This window comes from Oncorhynchus gorbuscha, linkage group LG02 (assembly GCF_021184085.1).
Source record: "Oncorhynchus gorbuscha isolate QuinsamMale2020 ecotype Even-year linkage group LG02, OgorEven_v1.0, whole genome shotgun sequence".
Classification (NCBI taxonomy): Eukaryota; Metazoa; Chordata; class Actinopteri; order Salmoniformes; family Salmonidae; genus Oncorhynchus; species Oncorhynchus gorbuscha.
In genome coordinates, this window is record NC_060174.1 from 97125451 (window position 1) to 97142537 (window position 17087).

Below are 17087 nucleotides of genomic sequence, written 5' to 3' on the forward strand. Positions count from 1 at the left end.
TAGAATTGTATAAATGAATTTGTCATTTGTATGACGGTAATTGAAACCATGTTGAATGCCTCAAGTGCTGGAAATGGCTGCAGGAAAATATTGGCAGACAAAAAGTAAGTAAATCTAATTTGGCTGTAAGCCACATGGCTCTTAGGTATGCAGCACAGAGACAGGATGCTTAGGGGCACAGAGACCATAGCGGGGTTGGAATACTCATACTAACTATACTATTTGTGACGTGAATTGAGTATATAGTACACTTATTGGTCATAGTATGCATATAGTTAGTATGTCAAAAGTTTCCGGATGTCGTACTAAATTCGCCAAAATATGAAGTATACACACAGAGGACACCATTTACATACTTTAGGGCCCATAAGGCAATTCTTTAGGAAATAGGCGTTGCTTTACATTGTTTTCAGATTTGAAGAAAATGGCAGAAAATAAGCAGCTGAAGTACAATGAGAGCAGATACAAATTCATTGCTTTAATTATGACAAATGTTAAGAAAATGTTGAGCAATGTAATAAAGTAATGACTTCTCAAATAAGTTACCTTGCAAGTTATGTTGGCTGACAATTTCTTAGCTACGATGTCCTTACGAACTGCATATCATTACAGCAGTATGTACCGGTATGTTTGTCGCTAGCTACCTAACATTAGTTGCCTAATGTTACTTATACAAAAAAACATGCAAGTATATTAACTATAGGCTAACTACTAGAGGTCGACCGATTATGATTTTTCAACGCCGATACAGATTGGAGGACCAAAAAAAGCCGATAGATTAAATTGGCCGATATTTGAAATAATTACAACAATACTGAATGAACAACGAACTTATTTTAACTTAATATAATATATTTTATTTATGCATTTACTCTCAAATAATGAAACATGCTCAATTTGGTTTAATAATGCAAAAAAAACAGCTGGAGAAGAAAGTAAAAGTGCACCATGTAAAAAAGCTAACGTTTAAGTTCCTTGCTCAGAACATATGAAAGCTGGTGCTCCAATATTCCCAGTTCTTCAATATTCCCAGTAAAGAAATATTAGGTTGCAGTTATAAGAATTATGACACGTCAACCATTTGCATTTCATATACCATTGACTATTGGATGTTCTAATAGGCCCTTTAGTATTGCCAAGCCTAATCTCAGGAGTTGATAGGCTAGAAGTCATAAACAGCGCTGTGATCAAGCATTGCTAAGAGCTGCTAGCAAACGCAGTAAAGTTTGAATGAATGCTTGTGAGCCTGCTGCCTACCACCACTCAGACTGCTCTAACAATTCATAGACTTAATTATAATACAATAAACACAGAAATACAAGCCGTGTCATTAATTAGGTCAAATATGGAAACTATCGTTTCGAAAACAAAACGTTTATTCTTTCAGTGAAATACAGAACTGTTCCATATTTTAACAAACAGGTGGCAGTCTTAAGTCTAAAGATTGAAGGTTGTGCAATGCAACAGCAATGTTATGTCATAATTATGTACAATTCTGGCAAATTAGTTCGCAACGAGCCAGGCGGGCCAAACCATTGCATATACCCTGACTCTGCGTGCAATGAAACACAAGATAACTGACAATTTCCCTAGTTAATATTGCCTGTTAACATGCATTTCTTTTAACGAAATATGAAGTTTTTTTTCAAATATACACTTGTATATTTGTTTATTTATTTTTTATTTCACCTTTATTAAACCAAGTAGGCTAGTTGGGAACAAATTCTCATTTGCAACTGCGACCTGGCCAAGATAAAGCGTAGCAATTCGACACATACAACAACACAGAGTTATACATGGAATAAACAAAACATACAGTCAATAATACAGTAGAACAAAATAAAACAAAAAGTCTATATACAGTGAATGCAAATGAGGTAAGTTAAGGAAATAAATAGGCCATGGTGGTGACGTAATTACAATATAGCAAATAAACACTGGAATGGTAGATCGGCAGAAGATGAATGTGCAGGTAGAGATACTGGGGTGCAAAGGAGCAAAATAAATAGATACCAGTATGGGGATGAGGTAGATGGATAGATGGGCTGTTTACAGATAGGCTAAGGCTAAGTACAGGTGCAGTGATTTGTAAACTGCTCTGACAGCTGGTGCATAAAGCTAGTGAGGGAGATGAGTCTCCAGCTTCAGAGATATTTGCAATTCGTTCCAGTCATGGATAGCAGAGAACTGGAAGGAAAGACGACCAAAGGAGGAATTGGCTTTGGGGGTGACCAGTGAGATATACCTGCTGGAGCGCGTGTTACAAGTGGGTGCTGCTATGGTGACCAGTGAGCTGAGATAAGGTGGGTCTTTACCTAGCAGAGACTTGTAGATAACCTGTAGCCAGTGGGTTTGGCGATGAGTATGAAGCGAGGGCCAACCAACGAGAGCGTACAGGTCGCAATGGTGGGTAGTGTATGCGGCTTTGGTGACAAAACGGATGGCACTGTGATAGACTGCATCCAGTTTGTTGAATAGAGTGTTGGAGGTTATTTTATAGATGACATCACCGAAGTCGAGGATCGGTAGGATGGTCAGTTTTACGAGGGTATGTTTGGCAGCATGAGTGAAGGATGCTTTGTTATATAGGAAGCCAATTCTATAATTAATTTTGGATTGGAGATGCTTAATGTGAGTCTGGAAGGAGAGTTTACAGTCTAACCAGACACCCAGGTATTTGTAGTTGTCCACGTATTCTAAGTCAGAGCCGTCCAGAGTAGTGATGCTGGACGGGCAGCGATCGATTGAAAAGCATGCATTTAGTTTTACTTGCGTTTTAAGAGCAATTGGAGGCCACGGAAGGAGAGTTGTATGGCATTGAAGCTCGTCTGGAGGTTAGTTAAGTGTCCAAGGAGTGGCCAGAAGTATACAGAATAGTGTCGTCTGCGTAGAGGTGGATCAGAGAATCACCAGCAGCAAGAGCAACATCATTGATGTATACAGAAAAGAGAGTCGGCCCGAGAATTGAACCCTGTGGCACACCCATAGAGACTGTCAGAGGTCCAGACAACAGGCCCTCCGATTTGACACACTGAACTCTATCAGAGAAGTAGTTGGTAAACCAGGCGAAGCAATAATTTGAGAAACAAGGCTGTCGAGTCTGCCAATAAGAATGTTGTGATTGACAGAGTCAAAAGCCTTGGCCAGGTCGATGAATACGGCTGCACAGTAATGTCTCTTATCGATGGCGGTTATGATGTCGTTTAGAACCTTGAACGTGGCTGATGTGCACCCATGACCCGCTCTGAAACCAGATTGCATAGCGGAGAAGGTATGGTGGGATTCGAAATGGTCAGTAATCTGTTTGTTAACTTGGCTTTCGAAGACCTTAGAAAGACAGGGTAGGATAGATATACGTCTGTAGCAGTTTGGGTCTAGAGTGTCACCCCCTTTGAAGAGATTCCCAATCTTTGGGAATCTCAGACGATACGAAAGAAAGGTTGAACAAGCTAGTAATAGGGGTTGCAACAATTTCGGCAGATAATTTTAGAAAGAGAGGGTCCAGATTGTCTAGCCAGGCTGATTTGTAGGGGTCCAGATTTTGCAGCTCTTTCAGAACATCGGCTATCTGGATTTTGGTAGGAGAAATGGTGGGGGCTTTGGTGGGTTGCTGTGGAGGGTGCCGGGCAGTTGACCGGGGTAGGGGTAGCCATGTGGAAAACATGGCCAGCCGTAGAGAAATGCTTATTGAAATTCTCAATTATAGTGGATTTATCGGTGGTGACAATGTTTCCTAGCTTCAGAGCAGTGGGCAGCTGGGACGAGGTGCTCTTATTCTCCATGGACTTTACAGTGTCCCACAACTTTTTTGAGTTCGTACTACAGGATGCAAATTTCTGTTTGAAAAAGCTTGCCTTAGCTTTTCGAACTGCCTGTGTATATTTGTTCCTAACTTCCCTGAAAAGTTGCATATCACGGGGGCTATGCGATGCTAATGCAGAACGCCACAGGATGTTTTTGTGCTGGTCAAGGGCAGACAGGTCTGGAGTGAACCAAGGACTATATATATTCCTAGTTCTACATTTTTTGAGAGGGTCATGCTTATTTAAGATGGTGAGGAAGGTACTTTTAAAGAATAGCCAGGCATCATCTACTGACGGGATGAGGTCAATGTCATTCCAAGTCGATTAGAAAGGCCTGCTCGCAGAAGTGTTTCAGGCAGCGTTTGACAGTGATGAGGGGTGGTCGTTTGGTCGCAGACCCATTACGGCTGCAGGCAATGAGGCAGTGATCTTGATTGAAAACAGCAGAGGAGTATTTGGAGGGCGAATTAGTTAGGATGACATCTATGAGGGTGCCCGTGTTTACTGATTTGGAGTTGTACCTGGTAGGTTCATTGATCATTTGTGTGCGATTGAGGACATAAAGCTAAGTTTGTAGGATGGCCGGGGTATTAAGCATGTCCCAGTTTATGTCACCTAGTAGCACGAGCTATTGATTTTAAGAAAGGCAAAAAAATGTTTATGGTTAGGTACTTTCGTGCAACGATTGTGCTTTTTTCGCTAATGCGCCTTTGTTAAATCATTACCCATTTGGCGAAGTAGGCTGTGATTTGATGATAAATCAACAGGCACCGCATTGATTTTATGCAGCGCAGGACAAGCTAGTTAACCTACTAATATCATTAACTATGTGTAGTTAACTAGTGATTAGGGGCGGCAGGGTAGCCTAGTGGTTAGAGTGTTGGACTAGTAACCGAAAAGTTGCAAGTTCAAACCCCCGAGCTGACAAGGTACAAATCTGACGTTCTGCCCCTGAACAGGCAGTTAACCCACTGTTCCTAGGCAGTCATTGAAAATAGGAATTTGTTCTTAACTGACTTGCCTAGTAAAATAAAGGTAAAAAAATGTTTTTAAATTGTGAAGATTGATTGTTGTTTTATAAGATAAGTTTAATGCTAGCTCACAACTTACATTGGCTCCTTGCTGCACTCTCGTAACAGGTGGTCAGCTTGCCACGCAGTTTCCTCGTGGAACGCAATGTAATCGGCAATGCCGATTACTGATTGTAAAGTTGTCATAACATCGGCCATGCCGATTAAATCGGTCGACCTCTAACTATCCAACATTTATTGACTCGATTATTCCCGTCATTCTTAGCATAGCTAAATGGTAAAGTCGTTTTGCGTTCTCAATGGACATTTGGTTGCTTTTGTAAATTCACTCCAGCTATCTACTCCGATTTCCGAGCACTCTCAGAGCACAGAATAATGAAATAATGAGTGCGCAACACCCATTGAATATGGCCAGTGTCAGTAAACATAAGCAAAAAAGCATAATTAAATGGTTGCCAGCAGCACAGTCACCAATGCTCTGGATAACCAGCTCTGCTAGGGTGAGTAAAATGGTCAGTAGTCTCATTTGTGTCTGGAAGAAGCTAGCAAGCAAGCCAGCCAACATTCGCTTGGGTGCTTGGCTGATGTTAAAAGGTCAGAACGCTCAAAATCAACCCTACTCCTCGGCCCGAGCGTCCAAGGTGCGCTCCAAGAGCAAAAAACTCAATTTACAAAATGGACAATCTGACAACGCTCTGAATTTGAGCATACTCTGGCACTCCAGACTAAATTTAACACACCCAAACTAGACATGTGTTATGCTAACTAGCTAGCGGTTGCATAGCAACAAAGTCAACTTCCAGTAGACAGGCAAAGAGCTAGTACACTCAACTGAAAGTATACTGTTAGTTTACAGTATACTAAAATGACACTGTATACTACATAATTAATGAGTATATACTATATGTTTGTATGGGCATTCAAACACAGCTAATGTGTTCAGCGCCATGGTGTTAGGGAAAACAATCATAAAACAGCAAGTGAATAAGAAAGGCCTATAAAAATCACATTTAGGAAGAACCAGGAGAAGGAAATATAATGATTTACTGCCTGGTAGATACATCCTTATCTCTTAAAATAACTTTTATAACTTCAGAGGAAAAGAAAATTAAACTGAGTTCAAATGTCGGTGAAGTAAACCTCGCCTTACATTTGAAAGGAGGAAACTTAGACATTACGATTCAAGTACAGGAGACTCCAGCTTTATCTACTCAGAGACAATACATCTCTGATAAAGATTAAAAGTTAGTTACCTCAGTCACAGTCAGAGAAAATACACAAGACAATGGTTTGTAAAGGCTTGATATGTATAGACCTTATGAACTGGATCTGACCTTGGCAGCCGTGTGTAGGTCCACAACAACTGTATAGCCTACCTAGCTAACAAAAGTTTCCAAGAATGTTGTGGGGAAGTTAGGTAAAATAACCAAAATAACCCAAATATAACCTTTAGTGAAAGTGCTGTATTAGCTGGGAATCATCCATTCTCAGAAAAGGAAACTTGTGAATAATCCTTAATAAAACACACATTTTTGTATTAAATGTACATTACATGGAGCAGTGAACTACTGTCTCAGAGGAAAACTGCTTGTGAATTGGCACCATTAGCTGGCCAGTTGAATTGACATTGATTTAACAAGGTCTTCTCCCACAACTGCCATCTTCTACACATCCCTTCAAAGTGTTTTGGCAATTACGTCAGTGGCCTGGCTGGTACACTGGCTGGCAATTTAGATGCACGACTCCTATGGACATCACATTCATCAACTCCGGCCCAATTCCCCAACCTCAGAAAATTAGCACCTTTAGCTACAAACCAGCTGCTGCTATCATGACTGTGTACTGGGACCCAGAACTTTCACTGTCTCAGAATGCAGGTGTTCTAGATCATGAACTCAGATATGCGCAGGGGAATCTTCCCTCTGTGTAAAATAGAGTGCCGCTGAGCACTTGGATGGAAAAACACTGAAATATCTCGCCGGTTAGACATGTCTTCTCTGCTTTTTCCTAAATGGTTACGATGAGCTTGAACCATGTGGGGGTTGGGTTGTCCAAATGTCCCCATGTGGATTCCTCATTGTAACCTTGCTACATCAGCACTGCATATGGTGTAGTACGTACACTCATGGTGCAGTATAGCAGGAATGCAGTGAATGTGATTAATAGCAAGCCGGGAATACTATATCAGCAGAATTGAACAATAGATCTACCGTAGCATATAACTAGCCCCCTGGTTCAGTGATTCTCAAGCCTGGTCCTGGGGACCTAAAGGGGTGCCAATGTTTTTCCATAGCACTACACACCTGATTCAAATCATCAAAGCCTGATGAGTTGGTGTGAATCTAATGTGTAGTGCTAGGGCAAAAACAAAAATATAATGCTTCAGAACCGTCGCCCTGGATAAGCCCAGCTGGGTTCCTTTCCCACCATTATGAGTTTTTTAAAGTTGGAGTTGACTACATACAACACTTTGACTTGGTGTTATGGACAGGGTCTGATGCTTTTTTAAGCCCCATTGGATCTCACTCTACCCTGTGATTAACATCACATATGGCACCCCATTTCCCATATAGTGCACTAGTTTCTACCATTTGGGACACACAACCAGTGAAATCAGCCAAAATCTGACAAAGCTTGAATCATAGCCTTGTTATAGTGCCAACAATGCAGTTTGGGTATGGTATCGATCTCACCGGCCTAAGGAAGATTTGAGAAAGTCTAATAATGTCTTTGTACAATGAAAACCACAGTCATGATATCAGATGATCAGTCCTTACTCTGCACAAAGTAAAGGTACTGTAAACTTAAAGCTCTTCAGGCCTTTAAAAAACAACTAGGCCAAGTGATTATGTCAATGGCCTGGAACATGAGAGGGTACCTTCAGCTGACCTGGAGTCAGTCTTCTCTCATGAATCAAAATGACATCATTGGTTGGAGTGGTAGTTAAAGGGTCTGGAATCTTACAGCTGAGACAACAGCTGGAATCCCTCAGCAGCGCCACAATCTCTGATGAAAAACAAATGTCAACACCTGGCCCACTCCAGGAGCCCACCACAGTTTACCCTTGACTGAGACCAACCATTGGCTACTGCCAAATCCACTGCTGGCCCCTGACTCATTCAGAACCTTAGAAATCGACCCTTTACCCACATTTTGGTTAATAGTATATCATGTTGGCTAATTGACACTTTGCCCCACATCATGTGGCAACATTGTAGCAAGTTTGTTTGGGTCTTCTTGGCAGACAGAATGATAGCGGCCTCGTCATTGTATCAGTCTCATTATGGCGTCAGAGGGCACAGGCGGCATCATTGAGGCCATCTCAATTTTGAAGTAGTCAATTTTCTTCTACTACGACTTATAGGAGTTGGTAAACAAAGTAAAAAGGATGCATACTGCCACCTGGAGTGCATTGTTTGAACAGGTATAAAGCTAAGCTTGGCATTTTACTGCCACCTGCAGTTAAGAAATGTTTACTCACAAATACAATTAATTTGCTGATCCCTCCCTCCTGATGACCAAGATAGTAATAATAGTAATAACAATTCCATCAAAATGGTTGAAGTCCTCAACAGGAGAGAACGACTGCCACGGAAGTTCAAGGCCAACCACGGTACTGCAGGCATTGTTTTCAGAAAACAGGTCAAATGGGTCAATCTTCGTGTAAATAAAAAATAAAAAATGTAAAAAAGGCACAGAAGTTAAGAATAATTTAGTTGCTATTTTTTTATATATATTTTTTTACATATTTATTTATTTAACTAGGCAAGTCAGTTAAGAACTAATGATTTACAATGACAGCCTAGGAACAGTGGGTTAACTGCCTTGTTCAGGGTCAGATTACCTGAACTCTTGGATTCGATCTAGCAATCTTTCGGTTACTGGCCCAATGCTCTAACCACTAGGCTACCTGCCACCCCAAACTGCTAATGGCAGTCTGCAGTACCGGTCGGCCTTCAACTTGAGTTCATGAGAGGGCAGCACTGAGAGTCTGCAACATTACATCCAGGTGTAGCTCAAAATTAGCATTTTATGGGTCCATGAGATGTGCTCTTAACCCACATCATATGGCTTCAATGCTCAATAGTCTTCACATAGGAATGAATGGTGTCACATGAGCAATGGCTTTGTCCATTCATATACAGTCATTGGACACTGCCTATGCTAAAATAAGCTTTTGGGCCTTCGAGTCTTCTATCGTTGGGTGTATTCAAGCAGTAAGCCTAACGATGCCATCAGTAGACCAAAGTATGCAAGTGAAATCGGGGGAACAGTATCTGTGACAGCCGAAAGTTGGACACTGTTTGGGTTCAACATGGAATCAACATAGCCAGCCTGCTCTCAGACGTAACATAATAAATGTATATCTGGAACACTCAAATTAATATATGTTAGGCATGGTAACATAAGACAGGTTACGTAACATAAGGCAAAAATTTGAAACCAAAAATTGAGTGTTTAGATTCAATCGCTGACTTTTTTAGCATTTGAACAAATACTTACTACTTTTTCACTACTTTACATGTTAGATAACCCTTCTACGAACATTGGCCATCTAGATAACTTTAGCAACAACAAATTGGAATTCTTTCAATTTGCAACATATCATAGAAATGATCATTTGTAACATATACGTACGTAGTGGATGAACATCCATAATTAATACATACTGTAATGACCCTGGGACCCTGGGTTTATAAGCACGGAAATCGACTACCACATGCTTTTGCGGCACATTTAATAGCGCACCGGACCTCGGGCTCGAGGGTTCGAGACCTGCTCTCTGCTGTTTCATTACAATATGAAACATAATTGGACTGTCCCCAGTTTACATTTGCTATGTTACGTCTACTCCAGAGTCCAGGTTGACATCAATGTCGAAATAAACTTTCCTATACCCCCATATCAAACACTCAAACTGGAAACATAACGTGTGTAGAATTAATTGGTTAGAGAAGTCTATCGCTTCCCCTGTAGTTTTCGAACAAAGTTGGTTCCTGTTTCGGCATGTATTTGGCCACTGTTCGCGTGGGTCATACAAAAACAACCTAATGATTGGTTGACAAACAGCGCCCCCCCATAATGCAGGTGATGGCTGCATGATGCAGTTGGTGAGAAGCAACTGCAGAAACTCGATCAAAATTGCATGACCTTTGATCACATGATTTTTGTGAAGTTCGTGCAGTCGACGTCGTCGCACAACTATAATGCAACACTTAGAACCACGATGACAATAAAAGTGATCCCCTCGAACGCGCCCATTCTCTATGTTGGCAGAGCAGATTAACAACAACCGTCGCATTTCACAATGACCGCATGGTAACACGCTACACTTCATTCATCAGTTGTTTACTTTACCACGCGTGAAGACCTTAACAGTTCAATTGTATACTACATGGAAAGTGAACACCTAATAGATACAGAATGTGTGGGTGTTTGGGGTAATAAACAGCAGCCCTACAACTACACAATGTGGTGAGTGCCACACTTGAATAAACTTCGACGCACGAGCGGGAGGATAGTTTTCACCGTCTGACTTGTAAACTATAGGAAGCGGGACTGCGAGCCTCCGACAATATGCTGACAACACAATCACGTAAACACCTGGATGTGAATATGGTCAAATGAAAATATGTGGTTTTAGAAGGATTGAGACGGACAGTCGATCGGTGAAATGTGTCAGCCTCATTTGTGGATCAATTTTGGCATTATTCTTTGTCGAAATTCAACATCAATTCACAATAAGGGGTGGTGACAAATAACACAAAAATCATTAGACGCAACGCAGCAATCGTATTTTGACATTAAAATAAATAGGAACACATTTAGGCTACATACCCTCGAAATAGTTAACGGAGTACTAAAGTCCCTTCCACCGACCAGTCGAAACCCCCAAGGTGAGGGTCCCTTCAGTGTCACGGTCTGGGGCATAGTTGATTTAGAAAAATTATATCCGTAGGAACTGTGCGATAAACTGTGCAAAACAACTAGGTTCACCACCTATGAGCTGCTAGGCAACACTGTCTCTGTCGCAAAAACTTTCTTCCCCACTTGATTCAACTTTAAATAATGAAACCGCCTCTGACGTGTGATTGGGAGTTGTTGTGTGAAGCCGCCTGACTGCCCGCCTCGCACAGAGTTTAATATGAATGGGAGGGTGCAACGAAACGCGGTTCCATGGAAACGGTCCACTCTTTATTGGTTTAGATTGACAGACCATCTAGATTAGAAGAACATATTGTAGTTTTTTAACTAAAGAAAAAAGTACAAGATTGGGATGGGACATTAGAGTTCAGTTCCCAGTGTCCAGTTAGTAGGCGCATGTGTATCGTTTATTTTTATTTTTAACACCTGCATATACACAGGTATGATCTGATTGGTTAAAAGACCAATTACTGAAGAAAAATAAATCAGAATTGGGCTGCCTGTGTAAATGCAGTTTTGAGCCTGCTTGGTGTCACACTTTTGCTCAAACTAACACACTTTACTCCAACAATCAACTAATCAGGATCTTCAGTTTAGAATGCAATTCGTTTAGTCAGTCGTGTTTGCTATGGATGGGGGGAATGTGTGACTCCTCTGGCCAGGGAGGCCCTGCGTGAGATTTGGTTAGGGCGCTCCACCTCGAGGGAAAACATTTTATTGGCCCCAATCTTGACAGCGTAGAAAACATTTACGTTTTAAAGTCAATTTCCTGCAATTCTGCACATTTTACAATGGGGCAGAGAGAGAAAAAGCAAAAAAAGTTTTAAAGCAAATTTCCTACAATTCTACATATTTTTCCATGATTTATGCCATGTTAATATGATATCTGAGTGAGAATGACAAACAAAATCAATGGGGGGACCGTGCCTGGAGGTCAGGGCCCCTGGGCGCATGCCCTGCGTGCCTATTTTCGATAGCTGGCTAGACTAACTACCAATCTAAAAATGTACATGGCTAATTGCCAGCTAATTGAGTGACTGACATAGCAAGAGAAAAACTGCTGATGCACAATGACATTTCAAAATTGCACCTGGTGTGTTTTACTGCACTTACTCTCAATAGCAATTTGAGAGCCCTACTGAGGTCCTACAAAAAGCGTCCGAGAGCCCTAAGCGACGGCTTATGCCTGAAGCCGACCCTGACTCCGGCCCCAAGGACTGGAGTTGCCCATCCCTGACTTAGACCAGGGCCTCCCAAACTCGGTCCTGGGACCCCGCTGGGTGCAGAGGGGAGACTGAGTTTGGGAAACCCTGATTTAGACTATGGAGACCAAATCTATTGAGGACTTTAACCTATGCCAGAGAAAGCAACTGAACAATAGATACAACTGAAAAGTTATCATGTCAACAGCTGATATTGATTGAAAACATTACAATGTGGATGCATTCAAAAACAGGAAATGTCAATTAATTGTCTATTCACTGATTTACCCAGTCAATTATACAGTGACTCACTGAGTATGATTTCTGTCTGTGAATCTATGACCTCATAGACATTCCAGCAAGGCTAGGCTAGCCCTGTGTCTGTACAAAACAGACATGGGAATTGAAAAGTGTCTGAGGGTATGCTGGTGAACACTATTGAGTCAGAGTGAGTCTGGGGTACATACCTACCTGTGTCAGAGTAACAACAGTGTGTGTGTGTGTGTGTGTCAATGAGAGCATATCAAACCAGTGATATTCTATGTGCCCTACATACTAAGGAGCCATAGTACACCTATAGGAGACACTGGGGTTAATCAGCTGTCTTTCAAGCATGAGCTGTACAGCTCTGTCACAATGCCAGTGTCTGGAGAATGACTTCATCTGTGTCAGTGCAAGTGTTGGATAAACTGTTTGACTATTTGAAAACAATATATGTTTTTGACGCCTATTCTCCCTATAAAACAGTGGAAATATCTCTGATCAACACCACCAGTTTAAGGCCTTGTGTATGGCCTGCAGATGTACAAATGGTAACATTTTCAGTAAAACAAAAAAAAATACATTTGTGGCTCACAGCTTGTTTCAGAGATTTATGTCGCCAGTGTTGCAGATGCCTCGTCATACAGTATGAGACAGTGTGACACAGTGGAAACAATGATGGCACTGCAACTCCACTATCTAAAGAGAGAAATTAAGTGTAATTCATGTGGTTAGAAAAATGCTGAGTGGAACAACACCTTTCCCCCTCAGGAGACAGAAAAAATTTGGCATGGGTCCCCAGATCCTCAAAATGTTATACAGCTGCACCATCCCGACTGGTTGCATCACCACCTGGTATGGCATCTGACCGTAAGGCATCACAGAGGGTAGTGCGTCCGGCCCAGTACATCACTGGGGCCAAGCTTCCTGCCATCCACAACCTATATACTAGGTGTTGTCAGAGGAAGGCCCAAACAATTGTCAAAGACTCCAGTCACCCAAGTCATATATTGTTCTCTGCTACCGCACGGCAAGCAGTACCGGAGCGCCAAGTTTAGGACCAAAAACCCCCTTAACAGCTTCTACCACCAAGCCATAAGACTGCTGAACAATTCATCGATCAAAGGGCCACCCAGACTATTCACCCCCCTCCCCATTTGTTTTTACCCTACTGCTACTCACTTTTTATTATCTATGCATAGTCACTTTACCCCTACGTACATGTACAAATTAACTCGACTGACCTGTACCCATGCACATTGACTCGGTACCGGTACCCCCTGTATATATATAGCCTAGTTATTGTTATTTTATTGTGTTGCTTTTTATTTAATTTTTGACTTAGTTTATTTAGTAAATATTTTCTTAACTCTATTTCTTGAACTGCATTGTTGGTTAAGGGCTTGTAAAGTAAGCATTTCACGGTAAGGGCTTGATTAGAAGCAGATGTAATCGTTAGATAACCACAGGGCCAAAGTATCTCTAGTTAGCCTAAGTTTATAGTGTATACAACATGCTCATCAGCCAGGACTCACCAGTACAGTGAGTTGTGTTAATGGTCATGATGAATAGGAACTATTTGTAGCCCTTCCCTGCTCACTGAGGGTAGAGCCAATTTACATTGCTATCCATCACTATATATGTAATCAAACAGCTGTTTTTTTCACTCACCCATACAGACACCAGGTGTTCCAGTTGAATGTTTAATGTAGTGCTTGGTTAAGGTTGCTGGAACAATAAACAGGTGTGAATGGATTTGAACATGGCTCATTCATTTGCCATTTAATCAAATGAGAATAAGAGCAAGGTCATGTGTCAATGTGTTTGTAAGTACCCTTCACAGGAGGATCAGGCAACAGTATATACAAAACAGAGGCACAAACACAAACAGGCACTCTTTCTGTCTCTCTCCCTAGCGCTCTCACTCACACACACAAACATGTGCACCCACACACATACAGGCATGCGCACACACACAAACAACTTATACCCATTTCAGACAGAAGATGTGGTATATTGCCTGTAAAACATTTAAGGCTATGTTTATATGATCCCCTTTCAAACAGCTCCTTAAATAACACCTGGCAGGTCCCTTTCATGCATATCAGTGGTTAACTGACACATCGGAATTGGTGTTGCTAAACCATTGGGGTAGTTTTCATTTCAAATTAGGGAGGTGTTAAACAATGGAAGTCTTAATGAATTTGCATGCAAAAAAAGCAGATAATCATTGATACAGACCCGGTACCTGTATTTTGGTTACAGGGTCTGTGAAAATGCAGGAATCAGGCCTCCTGAGTGGTGCAGTTGTTTAGGGTGGCAGGTAGCCTAGTGATTAGAGTGTTGGACTAGTAACTGAAAGGTTGCAAGATCAACTTCCTGAGCTGAGAAGGTAAAAATCTGTTGTTCTGCTCCTGAACAAGGCAGTTAACCCACTGTTCCTGGGCTGTCATTGAAAATAAGAATTTGTTCTAAACTGATTTGCCTAGTTAAATAAAATGTCCTGGCTCTGTTGCAGCTGGCTGTGATGGGGTTGCTCACAATTGGCCCAGTGTTGTCTGAGGGAGGGTTCGGCTGTCCCATTGTGCATTAGTGACTCCTGTGGTGGGCTGGGTGCAGTGCATGCTGACATGGTAGCACAGTGTTTTCTTCCGACACATTGGTGCGGCTGGCTTCCGGGCTAAGTGGGCATTGTGTTTTGGAGGATGCACGGCTCTCGATCTTTGCCTCTCCCTAGTCCGTACAGGAGTTGCAGCGATGAGACAAGACCGATACCACAGAAAAAAATGTTTAAAAAATGTATAAATACAAATAAAAAAACAATATAAAATTCAGGAATCGTGGCTTTTTATTATCCATGTTTTTTTACCTCCTATCCCTTTCAGATATATATTTTTTAAACTGGTTAAAAGATGCAGGCATAGGGCCTCCTGGGTGGTGCAGTGGTTAACACTGGGCCAATTGTGAGCAACCCCATCACAGCCAGCTGCAACAGAGCCAGGACATTTTATTTAACTAGGCAAATCAGTTTAGAACAAATTCTTATTTTCAATGACAGCCCAGGAACAGTGGGTTAACTGTACTGCAGCGCCAGCTGTGCCACCAGAGACTCTGGGTTCGCGCCCAGGCACTGTCGTAACCGGGAGGTCTGTGGGGCTTGGTTTGGAGGGAGGGTTTGGCCGGTAGGAAATGTCTCATCGCGCACCAGCAACTCCTGTGGTGTGCCGGGCACAGTGCATGCTAACCAAGGGTGCACGGTGTTCCCTCCGACACATTGGTGCGGCTGGATTCCTGGTTGGATGGCACTGTGTTAAGAAGCAGTGTGGCTTGGTTGGGTTGTGTATCAGAGGACGCATGACTTTTAACCTTCGTCTCCCCCGAGCCCGTACGGGAGTTGTAGCGATGAGACAAGGTAGTAGCTACTAAACAATTGGATACCACGAAATTGGGGAGAAAAAACGGTAAAAAAAGGTTGCATGATACATTAGTGGGATCTGTGTATGAAAAGGGTATTACTGTATCTGTGCATGGATGCTTCTAGAATAGCCTAATAAAAAGTTTATTTGAACCCTGTGCTCTGATGACCTATGTCTTGGCATCAGCTTCATCTCTACAGGGGTCACACAAACTTTAATGACACCAACCCTCTCATTAACTCCCAATGAGCGCCAGAATGCTTGCGGATGCTTCCAATAAACCATGACCTAAACCCCTGTGAGTGATGGGAGGGAGGACCGGATAGACACTGCTATACTAGACTTGGCTAACAGGGTCTGGTTAACACACCCCACCGCAATACTGGATGCTGAGCTCAGCCTTCTCGCTGCTTTGTTCTTCCCACAAACCATACAGCTGAGTGCAACTGATGCCAGCTCTCTCTCTCTCTGTCTCTTTCTCTCTCTCTCTCTCTCTCTCCCTCTCTCTCTCTCTCTCTCTCTCTCTCTCTCTCTCTCCCTCAATCTCTCACTCTCTCTCATCAACAGCGGCCATCTTGGATGCATGGTCCAAACAGATTGTGTAGCAGCTGGTGGACAAAAAGCAAATTACTTAACAAACGCCACAGTAGGTCACCCGCTGGATTGGGCCTTTTATAATGTCCACTGACATCTCAGATAGAGCGGAGAGGAAAAGGAGGGGGCATGAGATCAACTTGATCAGATTTGGTATCCTATTATTACTGTATGATAACAGAGGAAAGGAGCAATAATTAGGTCAATTTTACAGCACAGGAGGTTGGTGGCAGCTTAAAATGGGAGAGAGGGCTCTCGTTAATGACTGGAGCGGAATAGGTGGAACCGTATCAAATCCATTAAACACATGGTGTGCAGGTGTTTGATGCCATTACATTTGCTCTGTTGTGTGTTTTACAGGTAGGTCAAACAGTAGTTTTCTTTACATACATACAGTATGTATACATACATACAGTATGTATGCTAATTTAGCTTCCATTACATGTACACAAATCTTGTTAGATGAGGCGTGTTCAATTCAGTGACTTTGACATTACAGAAACATCAAATACCTGAACCAAACTGAAAATGAGGAGTGTATCAGCAATTTATTGCTGTAAATTAGAGCAATTAGCAGACAGCAGGATTAAGAACAGTATATTCTGCTGTAAATTACAGCAGTTAGCAGACAGCGGGGTTAAGTACAATATATTGCTGTAAATGACAGAAATTAGCAGACAGTGGGATTAAATACAGTAAACTTTCTAAGTCTCATAAGACGCATTAACAATCTGTGGTTAAAAATGAATAAGCCTAAAATATATCTGGTGAGACCTAAAGCAGCAAACAAATGACATGAATACTCTTCAGTTCAGATTTATGTTTTTGTACTCTCCAGTGTGACAGTGCGGTGGA

General features: G+C 41.9%; 1 protein-coding gene across 1 annotated transcript in view; it reads right to left on the minus strand.

Moving 5' to 3' along the window:
• LOC124013858 (PDZ and LIM domain protein 4-like) overlaps positions 1 to 10927 on the minus strand; it is a 40765-nt gene extending 29838 nt beyond the window's left edge. Inside the window, exon 1 of the mRNA XM_046328416.1 lies at positions 10673 to 10927. Within this exon, the coding sequence (XP_046184372.1) occupies positions 10673 to 10765 (93 nt within the window). The 5' untranslated portion in view covers positions 10766 to 10927. The remainder of the gene's footprint in view (positions 1 to 10672) is intronic.
• Positions 10928 to 17087: the final 6160 nt, after the last annotated feature.